Source organism: Mustelus asterias, chromosome 14, assembly GCF_964213995.1.
Source record: "Mustelus asterias chromosome 14, sMusAst1.hap1.1, whole genome shotgun sequence".
In the NCBI taxonomy this organism is placed as follows: Eukaryota; Metazoa; Chordata; class Chondrichthyes; order Carcharhiniformes; family Triakidae; genus Mustelus; species Mustelus asterias.
Window position 1 is genome coordinate 102,728,063 of NC_135814.1, and position 17,078 is coordinate 102,745,140.

General features: G+C 48.8%; 1 protein-coding gene across 1 annotated transcript in view; it reads left to right on the forward strand.

Moving 5' to 3' along the window:
- LOC144503917 (protein mono-ADP-ribosyltransferase PARP12-like) overlaps positions 1–17,078 on the forward strand; it is a 56,081-nt gene that overhangs the window by 26,689 nt on the left and 12,314 nt on the right. Inside the window, exons 6-10 of the mRNA XM_078228993.1 lie at positions 252–420; positions 1,861–1,972; positions 4,116–4,212; positions 5,160–5,247; positions 9,369–9,499. Of these exons, the coding sequence (XP_078085119.1) occupies positions 252–420; positions 1,861–1,972; positions 4,116–4,212; positions 5,160–5,247; positions 9,369–9,499 (597 nt within the window). The remainder of the gene's footprint in view (positions 1–251; positions 421–1,860; positions 1,973–4,115; positions 4,213–5,159; positions 5,248–9,368; positions 9,500–17,078) is intronic.

Below are 17,078 nucleotides of genomic sequence, written 5' to 3' on the forward strand. Positions count from 1 at the left end.
TATGGTCCCACGATTGTCAATGGGGTTTCCCGGCAGCGTGGGGTGCATTCGGCGGGGGGGGGCGGGGGTGCAAGGGTGCTGTCGGCGGGACTGGAAGACCCCACTGGCGTGAATGGCAGCAAGAGTTCAGCAATTGATCAGAAGGCGTTCCCGGTTGCAAAGCACAGAGAGTCCGCTGGTGGAAGTGGTTCTAGGTTATTGGATATCATCGAATTACAGCTGAGCCGTTTGTCCGTTTGTTTCCTGTGCAGGGCCAGCCCCCCCGCTGTCAATTTCCAGACCATGAGCAGCAGCGGAAAGAGGGTGAGACGTCTCTCCACTACTTCCTCCGTCACCAAACCTCCTCACTACACCCTGACCACCGAGTGGCTGTGGTACTGGCAGCTCGACACTGGGGACTGGATGGAGTACGGAAAACAGGTCAGCTTCCAGTGCAGCGTCCGGGGGACTTTCACACCAACCCCATTGCAGTGTTAATGTAAGCCTAAAACCAAAAGAGTAAATGCTTGAAAATCTCAGCAGGTCTGGCAGCATCTGTAAGGAGAGAAAAGAGCTGACGTTTCGAATCCAGACGACCCTTTGTTGAAGCTAAAAGGCAGAGAAAGTGGGAGATATTTATACTGCAGGGGGAGGGAATGAAAGATGAGTCATAGCCACAGAAACCAGGGGAAAGGCTGCTAATGGCAGCCCATAGAGAGAATAGAAGGTGTGAATGGGCAAACGGCAGAGAAGCTGAAATCAGAGGGTGAACTGTGACAGATGGAGATGGGGGGAGATGGGTGGGAGAGGGGTAAAATTGAGAAAACAGCGGAAAGGGTAAGCAAAGGGGGAGAAAAGTAAGGAAAGGGGGATAAAATAGGGTGAAAGAATGGGGGGGGAAGAAAATTAAAGAAAGATGTAAGCCTACTTGTGACACTAATAAATAGACTTTAAACTTAAAACACAGAGTCCCATCAACAATATGGAAGAGAGCGGCTCTGATCAATGATAGTCCACACAAGCCTTCGCTCACCCTCGCTCAGCGGAACTTTCCATTTGTGTCTCCCTCGTTAAGCCTTCCCTTAAATACATCATGTCAGGGGTGGCACGGTGGCACAGTGGGTTAGCACTGCTGCCTCACAGCACCAGGGACCCTGGTTCGATTCCTGGCTTGGGTCACTGCCTGTGTGGAGTTTGCACGTTCTCCCCGTGTCTGCGTGGGTTTCCTCCGGGTGCTCCGGTTTCCTCCCACAATCCAAAGACGTGCTGGTTAGGGTGCATTGGCCGTGCTAAATTCACCCTCAGTGTACCCGAACAGGCGCCTAGGGGAATTTCACTGTGACTTCATTGCAGTGTTACATAGAAACATAGAGGATAGGAGCAGGAGGAGGCCATTCGGCCCTTCGAGCCTGCTCCACCATTCATCACCATCATGGCTGATCGTCCAACTCAATAGCCTCATCCTGCTTTCTCTCCATAACCTTTGATCCCATTCGCCCCGAGTGCTATATCCAGCCGCCTCTTCAATACACTCAATGTTTTGGCATCAACTACTTCCTGTGGTAATGAATTCCACAGGCTCACCACTCTTTGGGTGAAGAAATGTCTCCTCACCGCCATCCTAAATGGTCTACCCTGAATCCTCAGACTGTGACCCCTGGTTCTGGACTCCCCCCACCATCGGGAACATCCTCCCTGCATCCACCCTGTCTGATCCTGTTAGAATTTTATAAGTGTTAATGTAAGCCGACCTGTGACAGTAATAATAAATAAACTTTCCCGGCATTTTCTGTTCTTATTTTGGATTTCCATCACCCAACGGTATTTTGCTTTTGGGATCATTCTCAGCCCTGATGCGCCTCTTGTGTTGTTCTCTGACAGCAAGGTTCAGACACAGTCACATCGGCCGTCCTGGAGAACGTGTACTTGGCAGACAGCAAGGAGAAGGCGGCCTTCCTCATCGGGACTTGTCACTACATTGTGGACTTTGAGGGTAAGTGGAGGAACTCAGTTTACATTCATCGACTCCGCAGAATTCCTTTTCAATCTTAGCTTTGTAAAAAGACAAAGAACGACTGGGAAAAATCTTACACGAGCCTCGGAATCTCTCAAAGCTCTTTCTTGGCCCCCAAAGCACTGTAGGAAAAGCAGTAATTTGCATAAAGTAAGAACCCACAAGGGTCGTTTTATAAACCAGTCGGTTGAGGAAACAACTCAGGAATAAGCTCATTTTGATCTGATTTGATTTGATTTATTATTCTCACAAGCATTGAGATACAGTGAAAAGTATTGTTTCTTGTTCTATTATAGAAAGGATATTATTAAACTAGAAAGAGTGCAGAGAAGATTTACTAGGATGCTACCGGGACTTGATGGAGAGGCTGCATACAAAAGACACAAAAGTCAGAGGTCACGCACCAACCGACTCAAGAACAGCTTCTTCCCTGCTGCCATCAGACTTTTGAATGGACCTACCTCACACTAAGTTGATCTTTCTCTACACCCTAGCTATGACTGTAACACTACATTCTGCACTCTCTCGTTTCCTTCTCTACGAACGGTATGCTTTGTCTGTATAGCGTGCAAGAAACAATACTTTTCACTGTACCCCAATACATGTGACAATAATAAATAAAATCAAATTAAATACAGGAGTTGGGATGTCTTGTTGAAGTTGTACAAGACATTGGTAAGGCCACACTTGGAATACTGTTTACAATTCTGGTCACCCTATTATAGAAAGGATATTATTAAACTAGAAAGAGTGCAGAAAAGATTTACTAGGATGCTACCGGGACTTGATGGTTTAAGCTAGGCTGGATAGACTGAGACTTTTTTCCCTGGAGTGTAGAAGACTTAGGGATGATCTTATAGAGGTCTATAAAATAATGAGGGGCATAGATCAGCTAGATAGTCAATATCTTTTCCCAAAGGTAGGGGAATCCAAAACTAGAGGGCATAGGTTTAAGGTGAGAGGGAAGAGATACAAAACGGTCAAGAGGGACAGTCTTTCACACAGAGGGTGGTGAGTGTCTGGAATGAGCTGCCAGAGACAGTAGTAGAGGCGGGTACAATTTTGTCTTTAAAGCATTTAGACAGTTACATGGGTAAGATGGGTATAGAGGGATATGGGCCAAATGTGGGCAATTGGGACTAGCTTAGTGGTTAAAAAAAAAGGGTGGCATGGACAAGTTGGGCCGAAGGGCCTGTTTCCATGCTGTAAACCCCTATGACTCTATAATACAGACAAAGCATCCCATTCATAGAGTACATAGGGGAGAAGGAAAGGAGAGAGTGCAGGATGTAGTGTTACAGTCATAACTAGGGTGTAGAGAAAGATGAACTTAATGCGAGGTGGGTCCATTCAAAAGTCTGATGGCAGCAGGGAAGAAGCTGTTCTTGAATCGGTTGGTAGATGATCTCAGACTTTTGTGTGTCGTATTATGTGATGAGAAGGGGTTAATTAATAACTATTTAGCAAAGAGGGCCACTAGGAAAGAGTGACCATAATATGTTGGAATTTCAGATTGAGTTCAAAAGTAATTTAGGTATGTCTGAAACTAGGATCCAACAGAGCAAACTTTAAAAAAATTCATTCATGGGATGTGGGCGTCGCTGGCTGGGCCCTTTGTTTATTGCCTATCCCTGAGAGCAGTTGAGAGTCAACCACATTGCTGTGGCTCTGGAGTCACATGTAGGCCAGACCGGGTAAGGACGGCAGATCTTTTCTGAATCCTGCTATGGGGCCATTCACATTCACCCAAGGAGGCAGACAAATCCTTGCTTTTTCACCCCCTCTGAAAGCTGACAGCGCAGCACCCCCTCGATACTGCACTGAAATGTCAGCCTGAAATGTTAGTGCCGAGATCTCTGTAACGTGACTTGGTTTCACAGCTGTAAGATTGACCAATCAAAGCATTGGGACATTAAACACTGGCAGAAAACTTCACAGTTGTGCCAAACCGCCAGCTAATATGAAACTCAGGCACACACCTGGGACCCGGCCTCGGTTAGAGCTTGGAGGGAGGAGCTAGGTTGTGTTGTCGTGGGAGATTGTGCAAATTCCCTGCCTTTCTGTGTATCAACTACAAAGAAATAAGCGGTTGTTTAATTGTGATATTTTCTTCCTTATTCAGCAATGATCCAGAGAAACGTGCTTCTTGGGACGTGCAGGGAGTTGCGAAGGCGTCCTCGCTTTGTTTCGGAGCAGGAAATGGAAAGGCTGATGTACAGGTATTGACATTCTCTGTTGATGCCAGGTCGATGGCACAGTGGCACGGTGGCACAGTGGTTGGCACTGCTGCCTCACAGCGTCAGGGACCTGAGTTTGATTCCCAGCTTGGGTCACTGTCTGTGCAGAGTCTGCACGTTCTCCCCGTGTCTGTGGGGGTTTCTTCCAGGCCAATCCACCTAACCAGCACGTCTTTCGGGCTGCGGGAGCAAAACAAGAGCACCCGGAGGAAACCCACGCAGACACGGGAGTGCTGCTCTGTTGGAGGTGCCATCTTTCAGACGACCATTGAGCCTGGTCATTTAGAGTCATAGAGCCATAGAGGTTTACAGCATGGAAACAGGCCCTCTGGCCCAACTTGTCCATGCCGCCCTTTTTTTTAAACCCCTAAGCTAATCCCAATTTTCCGCTTTTGGCCCATATCCCTCTATACCCATCGTACCCATGTAACTATCTAAATGCTTTTTAAAAGACAAAATTGTACCCGCCTCTACTACTATCTCTGGCAGCTTGTTCCAGACACTCACCACCCTCTGTGTGAACAAATTGCCCCTCTGGACCCTTTTGTATCTCTCCCCTCTCACCTTAAACCTATGCCCTCTAGTTTTAGACTCCCCTACCTTTGGGAAAAGATATTGGCTATCTAGCTGATCTGTGCCCCTCTTTATTTTATAGACCTCTATATTTAGGTGGATATAACAGATCTTATGGGACTATTCGGAAGAAGAGTAGGGAAGTTATTCCCCGGCCAAAATCTATCTCTCAATCAGCATCTCAGAGAAAGAAGTGTAACACTATCGACCGTGGTCTGACTGAACAGTGGGGCGGTCATATTCCTGTTTCCAAATTTTCTTCAACACAGCAACAGCCCAGCTGTGTTGATCAGTGCATGGTAGGATTCGATACCACGGGACAGTCCTCCAATTAACTGCTGTCTTCCCTCTCTCAGGAATGACAAGACCAAAGAGGAACCAGCCCAAAGCAAACCCGTTCCGGCACACTGGGAGATGTCAGCTCCCACAGCGAATGGATATCAGGTAAAGGGCCGTCAAGCACTAAAACCACCTGAACTGATTTAAATTTAGATTTGATTTGATTTATTATTGTCACATGTATTAGTATACAGTGAAAAGTATCGTTTCTTGCGCACTATACAGACAAAGCATACTGTTCATAGAGAAGGAAAGGAGAGAGTGCAGAATGTAGTGTTACAGTCATAGCTAGGGTGTAGAGAAAGATCAACTTAATGCAAGGTAGATCCATTCAAAAGTCTGACAGCAGCAGGGAAGAAGCTGTTCTTGAGTCGGTTGGTACGTGACCTCAGACTTTTGTATCTTTTTCCCGACGGAAGAAGGTGGAAGAGAGAATGTCCGGGGTGTGTGAGGTCCTTAATTATGCTGGCTGCTTTGCCGAGGCAGCGGGAAGTGTAGACGGAGTCAATGGATGTGAGGCTGGTTTGAGTGATGGACTGAGCTTCGTTCATGACCTTTTGTAGTTCCTTGCGGTCTTGGGCAAAGCGGGAGCCATACCAAACTGTGATACAACCAGAAAGAATGCTTTCTATGGTGCATCTGTAAAAGTTGGTGAGAGTCCCCTCTCCCCTCTCACTCGCTGCTCCGTAAGGGATGAACGGGGTTCCAGATATTGAAGTTCTGCAAATGCCCAGGCATCACCAGGAGAAAAAGATTTGCATTTTACATCCCCTTTCACAACCTCTCGACGTCCTAAAACACACAACAGCCAACGACATACAGTTGGAATGTGGCTATTGTTGCGATAAAGTGAAGTCCCATTGTTCATGGTGATTCCATCCATTGACTCTGTCTACACTTCCTGCTGCCTCGGCAAAGCAGCCAGCATAATCAAGTCCCCCACGCATCCCGGACATTCTCTCTTCCACCTTCTTCCGTCAGGAAAAAGATACCAAAGTCTGAAGTCTGGGCGGCACGGTAGCACAGTGGGTTAGCACTGCTGCTTCACAGCTCCAGGGACCTGGGTTCGATTCCCGGCTTGGGTCACTGTCTGTGTGGAGTTTGCACATTCTCCTCGTATCTGCGTGGGTTTCCTCCGGGTGCTCCGGTTTCCTCCCACACTCCAAAGATGTGTGGGTTAGGTTGATTGGCCGTGCAAAACTTGCCCTGAGTGTCCTGGGATGCGTAGGTTAGAGGGATTAGTGGGTAAATATGTAGGAATATGGGGGTAGGGCCTGGGTGGGATTGTGTTCAGTGCAGACTCGATGGGCCGAATGGCCTCTTTCTGTGCTGTAGGGTTTCTAAGATTTCTAAGGTCGTGTACCAACTGACTCAAGAACAGCTTCTTCCCTGCTGCTGTCAGACTTTTGAATGGAACTACCTCGCATTAAGTTGATCTTTCTCTACACCCTAGCTATGACTGTAACACTACATTCTGCACTCTCTCCTTTCCTTCTCTATGAACGGTATGCTTTGTCTGTATAGCGCGCAAGAAACAATACGTTTCACTGTCTGTTAATACATGTGACAATAATAAATCAAATCCATTCCCGCGAAATCTCACAAGTAGGGAAGTTGCAAACGGTCTTTTCAATGGGAGTCAACCCGATAGGTTCCAGCAACGTGACGGCAGCATTAGATTGTCAATTAGTGTCCAGCACATGGCGATTTCCCCTCTCCGATAGACACGGGGTAGGGGGGACTCTGAGCAATGCAAGACAGGTAATGGAAATTTTAAATACTGACGATCCTCATTTAAGAAAATAAAATGAATCAGCTCAAAACGGGCTGTCAAAAACAAAAATCGCCAAACATTTGGAAATTCAACAGAGCAGTTGGCCGGACTTTTGCCCCCCTTCTGGCTGGTGGGATCTTCCAGTCCCGCCAACGGCACACTTCCGCCACAGGTTTCCCAGCCGTGGGGAGTGCGTAGAACAGGAAATCCCATTGACAGTGGTGGGGCCAGATGGTCTCGCTGCCGTAGTGGGGGGGGGATTTGTCTCCACCACGATGAAGCACGCCGTTGGCGGGGGGAACGGAAAATCCGGCGCGTTATCACAGCTCCGGACTTAGGGTAATGTCTCCAGGCTGCATCTCAGCTGCGCCCATCTCACCCCTGCCAGACTGGGGCTTAAGAATAGAGAATTCTTTGGAGGCTTTGGAGAGGGTGCAGAAAAGATTTACCAGGATGTTGCCTGGTATGGAGGGCATTAACTGTGAGGAGAGATTGGAGAAACTTGGTTTGTGCTCACTGGAACGACGGAGTTTGAGGGGCGACCTGATAGAAGTCTACAAGATTATGAGGGGCATGGATAGAGTGGATAGTCAGAAGCTTTTTCCCAGGGTGGAAGAGTCAATTACTAGGGGGCACAGGTTTAAGGTGCGAGGGGCAAGGTTTAAAGGAGATGTACAAGGCACAGAGGGTGGTGGGTGCCTGGAACTCGCTGCCGGGTAGTGGAAGCAGATACAGTACTGACTTTTAAGGGGTGTCTGGACAAATACATGAATAGAGTGGGAATGGAGGGATATGGTTCCTGGAAGGGTCGGGGGTTTTAGTTCAGTCGGGCAGCATGGTCGGTGCAGGCTTGGAGGGCCGAAGGACCTGTTCCTGTGCTGTAATTTTCTTTGTTCTTTTTTCTAAATTAAAGGGGTGACAATAGCCTAGTGGTATTATCACTCGACTATTAATCCAGAAACTCAGCTAATGTTCTGGGGACCCGGGTTCGAATCTCCCCACGGCAGATGGTGGAATTTGAATTCAATAAAAAAAATCTGGAAATAAGAATCTACTGATGACCATGAAACCATTGTCGGTTGTCGGAAAAACCCATCTGGTTCACTAATGTCCTTTAGGGAAGGAAATCTGCCGTCCTTACCCGGTCTGGCCTACATGTAACTCCAGAGCCACAGCAATGTGGTTGACTCTCAACTGCCCTCGGACAACTAGGGATGGGCAATAAATGCTGCCCAGCCAGCGACGCCCATGTCCCATGAATGAATAAAAAGAAATTAAATGTCCACATCTAATGGAACGAAATCCAACTCCTGAGGCTTTGACACCAACCTCTTGGTGAAAGGTCTCAAGGTCTCTGTTCCGTGCTGGCGGGGGAAGAGGAGAGAGAGAGAGAGACGGGGGCGGGGGAAGAAAGTGCGGATAGGACAACATTTACTGGAGAGGGGTAATGCGGGGGGCAAGGTACAAAACACGGGTAAGTGAAAACGAGATGCAGGGAGTGGCGAAAGGCAGGACTTGGTTTGGGAAATGTTGTCCTCTCTGCATAGAGTTTGCACATGGTAGGATTGTGAAAGGTGCTACATAAATGCAAAATCTTTTGTTCAGGCTCTCAGGATGTATCCCGCTTCCCAATCTCAATTATTAACTCCTTTTCCCAGTGTGGACATAACCTTCCATCTATATTTCTGTTTTAAATCAAAGAATCGTATAAACCCTAGGAGTGGGCAAAGTGACACAGTGGTTGGCATTGCTGCCTCACAGCGCCAGGGACCCGTGTTCGATTCCTGGCTTGGGGTCACTGTCTGTGCAGAGACTGCACATTCTCCCCGTGTCTGCATGGGTTTCCTCCGGGTGCTCCAGTTTCCTCCCACAGTCTGAAAGACGTGCTGGTTAGGGTGCATTGGCCATGATAAATTCTCCCTCAGTGTACCCGAACAGGTGCCAGAATGTGGCGACGAGGGGATTTTCACAGTAACTTCAGTGCAGTGTTAATGTAAGCCAACTTGTAACTAATAAATAGACTTTACTTTAGTGCAGAAGGAGGCCATTCGGCCCATCAAGTCTGCACTGACAACAATCCCATCCAGGTCCGATCCCTGTAATCTGTAATCCCTGTAACCCCATACCTGCTAATCCCTCTAACCTACACATCCCGGGACACCAAGGGGCAATTTAGTACGGCCAATGCATTCTAACCAGCATGTCTTTCGGACTGTGGGAGGAAACCGGAGCACCCGGAGGAAACCCACGCAGACACGGGGAGAACGTGCAAACTCCACACAGATAGTGACCCAAGCCCGGAATCGAACCCGGGTCCATGGGGCTGTGAGGCAGCAGTGCTAACCACTGTGCCACCCATATACAAGAGCTAAAATGTGCAAACTGGCTGTGGTTAAAGGTGTTTTTGTTTCCCGTGTCTCTGTCGCTCTGACTATTAACCCTCTCTCTGCAGCTCATTCGCCTGTCTGACTCTTCAGGGGAATATAAACAGGTGCAGTCTCTCTTCCAATGGACAATGAGGAATAACACGGTCAGGAAAATCGAACGGATCCAAAACCCGGCCCTCTGGGAAGTTTATCAATGGTTTGTACTGAGAGAGATTGCATTTTTATGAGCGCTATGTCATCAGAAAGAGATTCACAACCAATGAGGGACCTTTTAAAGTCGCTGTTATAGTGTAGGAATCACAATAGCCAAATTGTGCACAGCAAGATCCCACACACAGTAAGGTGATAATAATTTGATTTGATTTATCATTGTCACATGTATTAACATACAGTGAAAAGTATTGTTTCTTGCGCATTATACAGACAAAACATACCGTTCATAGAGAAGGAAAGGAGAGAGTGCAGAATGTAGTGTTACAGTCATAGTTAGGGTGTAGAGAAAGATCAACTTAATGCGAGGTAGGTCCATTCAAAAGTCTGATGGCAGCAGGGAAGAAGCTGTTCTTGAGACCTCAGACTTTTGGACTTTTTTCCCAAAGGAAGAAGGTGGAAGAGAGAATGTCCGGGGCGTGTGGGGTCCTTGATTATGCTGGCTGCTTTGCTGAGGCAGCGGGAAGTGTAGACAGAGTCAGTGGATGGGAGGCTGGTTTGCGTGATGGATTGGGCTACATTCATGATCTTTCGTAGTTCCTTGCGGACTTGGGCAGAGCAGGAGCCATACCAAGCTGTGATACAACCAGAAAGAATGCTTTCTATGGTGCATCTGTAAAAGTTGGTGAGTCGTAGCTGACATGCCAAATTTCCTTAGTCTTCTGAGTAAGTAGAGGCGTTGGTGGGTTCTCTTAACTATAGTGTCGGCATGGGGGGACCAGGATAGGTTGTTGGCCAACTCCTCTGTTCTTGTTAATGTTGATTGGTGGAATAACTGTTGGTCATGAAATGAAGGGAGAACTCACCCACTCTCCTTCAAAATGGGATCTTAAAGTAAAGTAAAATGTTTATTTATTAGTGTCACAAGTAGGCTTACATTAACGCTGCAATGAAGTTACTGTGAAAATCCCCCAGTCGCCACACTCAGGCGCCTGTTTGGGTACACTGAGGGAGAATTCAGCATGGCAAATGCACCCTAACCAGCACGTCGTTTGGAGTCTTGGAGGAAACCAGAGCACCCGGAGGAAACCCACACAGACACGGGGAGAACGTGCAGACTCCATACAAACGGTGACCCCAAGCCAGGAATTGAACCCGGGTCCCTGGCGCTGTGAGGCAGCAGTGCTAACCATCTCAATTCCGCCCTTCAGTTTCACCTCAGTTTAACATCTCACATGAAAGACCGTACCTCTGACAGTGCTGCACTCCCTCAGTGCCATGTCAGCATTGTTTTTTTTTGTGTGTGTCTTTAAACCCTGCAATGGGACTTGAACCCAGAACCTTGTGACTCAGAGGCTGCAGCTACTAACAGAGCCTCAACAACAATAACACTTTTCTATGGAACGTCTAACGTCGTAGAATAATGTCCCAATCGCTTCACCAGAGCCATTACAAAACTAAATCTGACCCTGAGATTCATCAGGAGATGTTAAGGTCAGGCGACCAAAGTGAGGTCAAAGAGGTCAAAACTAGGTCAAAGAGGAAATTCTGAGAAGTGTCTTGAAGGTGGAAAGCGAGGCAGAGAGGTTGCGAGGTGTCGCGGACTCAGAGCCAAGGCAGCTGAAGTCTAGACAACCAACAATGTCTCCCTGGGTGGCACAGTGGTTAGCACTGCTGCCTCACAGTGCCAGGGACCCGGGTTCGATTCCCAGCTTGGGTCACTGTCTGTGCAGAGTCTGCACATTCTCCCCATGTCTGCGTGGGTTTCCTCCAGACGCTCCAGTTTCCTCCCACAGTCTGAAAGACGTGCTGGTTAGGTGCATTGGCCATGCTAAATTCTCCCTCAGTGTACCCGAACAGGCGCCGGAGTGTGGCGACTAGGGGATTTTCACAGTAACTTCATTGCAGTGTTAATGTAAGCCGACTTGTGACACTAATAAATAAACTTCAAACAACGTTGGAATGATTAAATTCAGAAATGCACAAGAGGCCAGAACTAAAACACGCAGAGATCTCAGAGGGTCGAAGGGCTGGAGGTTTTACAGAGATAAGGAGGCCGAGGCCCTGGAGGGATTTGAAAACCAGAGTGTGAATTTTAAAATTGAGATGTCGCTTGAGCGGGAACCAGTGTGGGTCAGAGGTCACAGAGGGGTGAGCGGGAACAGGATTCGCCGTGAGGTAAGACACAGGCAGCAGAGAGTTGGAGGACCTCACGTTTACAGGGTGGAGTGTGGGAGAGCGGCCGGGATGGAGTAACGGAGGCCTGGGTGAGGGTTTCAGCAGTCGATGAGCTGAGACGAGTTGGAGGCTCAGCATAGTTGAGAGGAACTGATTAAAGATGCTCTGGTTTCCTCCCACAGTCAAAAGTCCAAAGTGGATTGGCCATGCTAAATTGCCCCTTGTTGTCCAAAGATGTGTAGGTTAAGTGGATTGGCCATGCTAAATTGCCCTTTAGGGCCCGATTTTATCATTGCGTTGCGCCCGTTTTCAGATGCGAAAACTTGGGCATGAGGCGAATAGCGCAATCCGCGCCCGTTCCCCCTTTACCAAGGCCCGAAAATAGCCGCGATCGGGACCACGCCCAAAACGGGCGCGACGGCAATTTAAATGTCCAACTTACTGGCGCTTCCCCCTTTACCATCACGTTCGTGCGTCCAGATTCGGCACAAAACAGACAAGGTCCACAAAGATCCGATTCGGGTGCTCCAGCTTCTGAGGAGGTAAGTTCAGAGCTTCCGGCGGCTCCCTGACTCAGATCGGGGCGGGGGGGATGCGGGGGAAGGTGGGTCAGATGGCTCTCTGGTTGCGGGGGGGAGGAGGCCAGATGGATCTCTGATGGGGGAGGGGGGCAGGGGGGTTCACTGCCACTCTGCAGGCGATCGGTGGGGGAGGAGTGGGACAGGGGACAGCCACAGATTACTCTTCCCTGCAGGGGCAAGAGAGCGGGAGAGATGGCTGTGGCTGGTAGTGTACCAGTGATGGTGTATCCCTTTACAGGCCCAGCTTGGTCCTTCTCCAGTGTCTCCTCTTGGACTTGTACTGATCTTGTAGCCGGTTTTCATGCGGATCCACTGTGGAATCGGCCGGTTCTGCTTCATCTTCTTAGCGAGGAATCGCTTCATCCTGAAGTTTCGTGGGGTGGCATGGCCGCACGTGCACTCCGGCAGGAGGCATCGGCCGCAGACTGGCAGCCGACCCCGCCAACCCCCCCCCCCCCCCCCCCCCCCCGCACCCAGAGGATGATCCGTCACACCCCCTCTCCTCCCCCACCCCCAGGGGATGATACGTCACACCCCCTCTCCTCCCCCACCCACAGGGGATGATACGTCACACCCCCTCTCCTCCCCCACCCCCAGGGGATGATACGTCACACCCCCTCTCCTCCCCCACCCACAGGGGATGATCCGTCACACCCCCTCTCCTCCCCCACCCCCAGGGGATGATACGTCACACCCCCTCTCCTCCCCCCTCCCCCCCCCCAAGGGACGATTGGTCACCCCCCCCTCCCCTCCCCTCACCGCCCCCGACCAGAGGATGACCGTCAGAGAGCCGCACTCTCCGCTTTCTGCTTTTTTTTTCGAGCCCGGGCGCACTCTGTCAGATTTTTTCGAACTGCGCATGCGCAGTTCAGAGCTCCGATCGGTCCGCCAGCGCTAAGCCCCGCCCACAGCGCGGATCGGACCGGAGCCGGCAAAACGCGTATGGGCGCGCTGGAAAGAGGATTCCAGGCGCGGATCTATTTGACGCCCGGATTCGGCACTTGGACTCAAAATGGTCAAATTCCCCCCGATGTCTGTGGGGGCCATCGCTCCCGGGGCCGCTTTATCTGCTTTTTGGGGTCGGGGAGCGACGTGGCAGGGGAGCGTTTTTCACATTTGTTCTCACTGCGCACGCGCAGTTCACAGTTTCGTTCACAGCAGCAGCGTTTCGGGCACGATAAGCCCCGCCCACCGCGCGATTCAGATTCGCGACTTTTTTTGGGGGTCGAGTGCGTACGGGGGCGCCGGAGAGCAGGGTTTACAAATCAGATCTGAATCACACCAAGATTCAGCACTTGGAATCAAAATGGTAAAATTGGACCCTTAGTGTCAGGGGGATTAGCTGGGTAAATATGAGGGGTTATGGGGATAGGGCCTGGCTGAGATTGTTGTTAGTGCAGACTCGATGGGCCAAATGGCCTCCTTCTGCACTGTAGGGATTCTATGATTCTAAGTGGAGAAAGAGAGAGAGGGACTGAAGGCAGAGAAGAGCATCGACAGAAACGTGGCTGCAAAACGGGAAGGGGTGAGAAGTCGGCGTGGCAGATTGGAATCTTTTACAGAAGGGCAGATTGGTTAGAGACGGGGAGAACATAAGAACATAAGAAATAGGAGCAGGAGTAGGCCATCTAGCCCCTCGAGCCTGCCCCGCCATTCAATAAGATCATGGCTGATCTGATAGTGGTTTAGTTCCACTTACCCGCCCGCTCCCCATAACCCTTAATTCCCTTATTGATCAGAAATCTATCTACCTGTGACTTAAACATATTTATCGAGGTAGCCTCCACTGCTTCAGTGGGCAGAGAATTCCAAAGATTCACTACCCTCTGAGAGAAGAAGTTCCTCCTCAACTCTGTCCTAAACTGACTCCCCCTTATTTTGAGGCTGTGTCCTCTAGTTCTTGTTTCCTTTCTAAGTGGAAAGAATCTCTCTGCCTCTACCCTGTCTAGCCCCTTCATTATCTATATGTCTCTATAAGATCTCCCCTCAGCCTTCTAAACTCCAACGAGTACAGGCCCAATCTACTCAATCTCTCCTCATAAGCTAACCCCCTCATCTCCGGTATCAACCTGGTGAACCTTCTCTGTACTCCCTCCAAGGCCAATATATCCTTTCGCAAATAAGGGGACCAAAACTGCACACAGTACTCTAGTTGCAGCCTCACCAGTACCTTGTACAATTGCAGCAAGACCTCCCTGCTTTTATACTCCATCCCTCTCGCGATAAAGGCCAACATTCCATTTGCCTTCTTGATCACCTGCTGCACCTGCAAACCGAGCTTTTGTGATTCATGCACAAGGACCCCCAGGTCCCTCTGCACAGTAGCATGTTGTAATTTTTCACCGTTTAAATAATAGTCCATTTTACTATTATTCCTTCCAAAGTGGATAACCTCACACTTGTCAACGTTATACTCCATCTGCCAGATCCTCGCCCACTCACTCAGCCTATCCAAATCTCTCTGCAGACTCTCTGTGTCCTCCACGCAATTCGCTTTCCCACTCATCTTTGTGTCATCCGCAAACTTTGTTACCCTACACTCGGTCCCCTCCTCCAGATCGTCTATGTATATGGTAAACAGTTGAGGCCCCAGCACCGATCCCTGCGGCACGCCACTAGTCACTGATTGTCAACCGGAAAAGCACCCATTTATTCCAACTCTCTGCTTCCTGTTAGATAGCCAATCCTCAATCCACGCTAACACTTTACCCCCAACTCCGTGTACCTTTATCTTGTGCAGCAACCTTTTGTGAAGAACCTTATCAAACGCCTTCTGGAAATCCAAAAACACCACACCCACCGGTTCCCCTCTGTCAACTGCACTCGTTACATCTTCATAAAAATCCAGTAAATTCGTCAAACACGACTTTCCCTTCATGAATCCATGCTGCGTCTGCTTGATCGAACCATTTTTTTCCAGGTATCCTGCTATTTTTTCTTTAATGGTGGATTCCAGCAATTTCCCAACTACGGATGTTAAGCTAACCGGCCTGTAGTTACCCGCCTTTTGTCCACCTTTTTTAAACAGTGGCGTCACATTAGCTGTTTTCCAATCAGCCGGCACGTGCCCAGAGTCCAGCGAATTTTGATAAATTACAACCAACGCATCTGCTATTACTTCTGCCATTTCTTTCAGTACCCTGGTTGATAGTCTTGTAGCTCCCCGGAGTGGAAAAGAATCACACTTTTGAACTCAAATATTGGAGCTTCATTGAGTGTCTTTCTCAGACCACACCAGGTGCTGTGGACTGGTACACTGATAGTTCCGTACACAATACTGTCGTGCAGTGAGTGATACAACACGGTGGATAATAGATATACACACACTCACGTGTACACATACCAACATCGGAATAGGAGTAAGGCCACTCGGACCCTCAAGCCTGCTGCACCATTCAAAAGATCGTCCTGATCTGATTGTAATCTCAACCTCACATTCCCGCTGACACCCTGATAACCTTTCACCCCCCCCCCCACCTCGTGTTAATCCAGAATCTATCCAGCCCAGACTTAAAAGACTCTGCTCCCACTGCCTTTACAGGAAGAGAGTTCCAGAGACGACCCACCCTCCGAGAGAAACGATTTCTCCACGTCCCCGTCTTAAATGAGCGACCCCTTATTTTTAAACAGTGACCCCTAGTTCTAGATCCTCCAAGAGTGGAAACATCCTCTCCACATCCGCCCTGTCAATACCCCTTAGGGTCTTGTATGTTTCAATCAAAGCCGTCTCTCACTCATCTAAACTCCAGCAGATATAAGCCTAGTCTGTCCAACCTTTCCTCATAAAACAACTCTCGCATTCCAGGTATTAATATAGTAAATCTTCTCTGAACTACTTCCAATGTCTACACTTCCCGCTGCCTCGGAAAGCAGCCAGCATAATCAAGGATCCCATGCACCCCGACATTCTCTCTTCCACCTTCTTCCGTCAGGAAAAAGATACAAAAGTCTGAGGTCACGTACCAACCGACTCAAAAACAGCTTCTTCCCTGCTGCTGTCAGACTTTTAAATGGATCTACCTTATATTAAGTTGATCTTTCTCTACACCCTAGCTATGACTGTAACACTGCATTCTGCACCCTCTCCTTTCCTTCTCCCCTGTGTACTCTACGAACGGTATGTTTTGTCTGTATAGCACGCAAGAAACAAAACGTTTCATTGTATCCCAATACATGTGACAATAATAAATCAAATCTTTAAAGCAAATTACTGCAGATGCTGGAATCTGAAACCAAAAGAGAAAATGCTGGAAAATCTCAGCGGGTCTGGCAGCATCTGGAAGGAGAGAAAAGAGCTGACGTTTCGAGTTCAGGTGATCCTTTGTCAAAGCTAAAAGGCAGAGAAAGTGGGAGATATTTATACTGCAGGGGGAGGGAATGAAAGATGAGTCATAGCCACAGAAACCAGGGGAAAGGCTGCTAATGGCAGCCCATAGAGAGAATAGAAGGTGTGAATGGGCAAACGGCAGAGAAGCTCAAATCAGAGGGTGAACTGTGACAGATGAAGATGTGGGGGGAGGGGGGGGGGTGGGGAACGAATGGGAGAGAGATAAAATTGAGAAAAGGGGGGAAAGGAGAAGCAAAGGGGGAGAAAAGGTAAGGAAAGGGGGAATGGAAATCCAATCTTCCCTCAAATAAGGAGACCAATGCTGTACACTGTACACTATATGGGAGGTGATGGCCTAGTGGTATTATCACCAGACTTTAATCCAGAAACTCAGCTAATGTTCTGGGGACCCGGGTTCGAATCCCGCCACGGCAGATGGTGGAATTTTAATTCAATAAAAAATATCTGGAATTAAGAATCTACTGATGACCATGAAACCATTGTCGATTGTCAGAAAAACCCATCTATTTCCCTTTAGG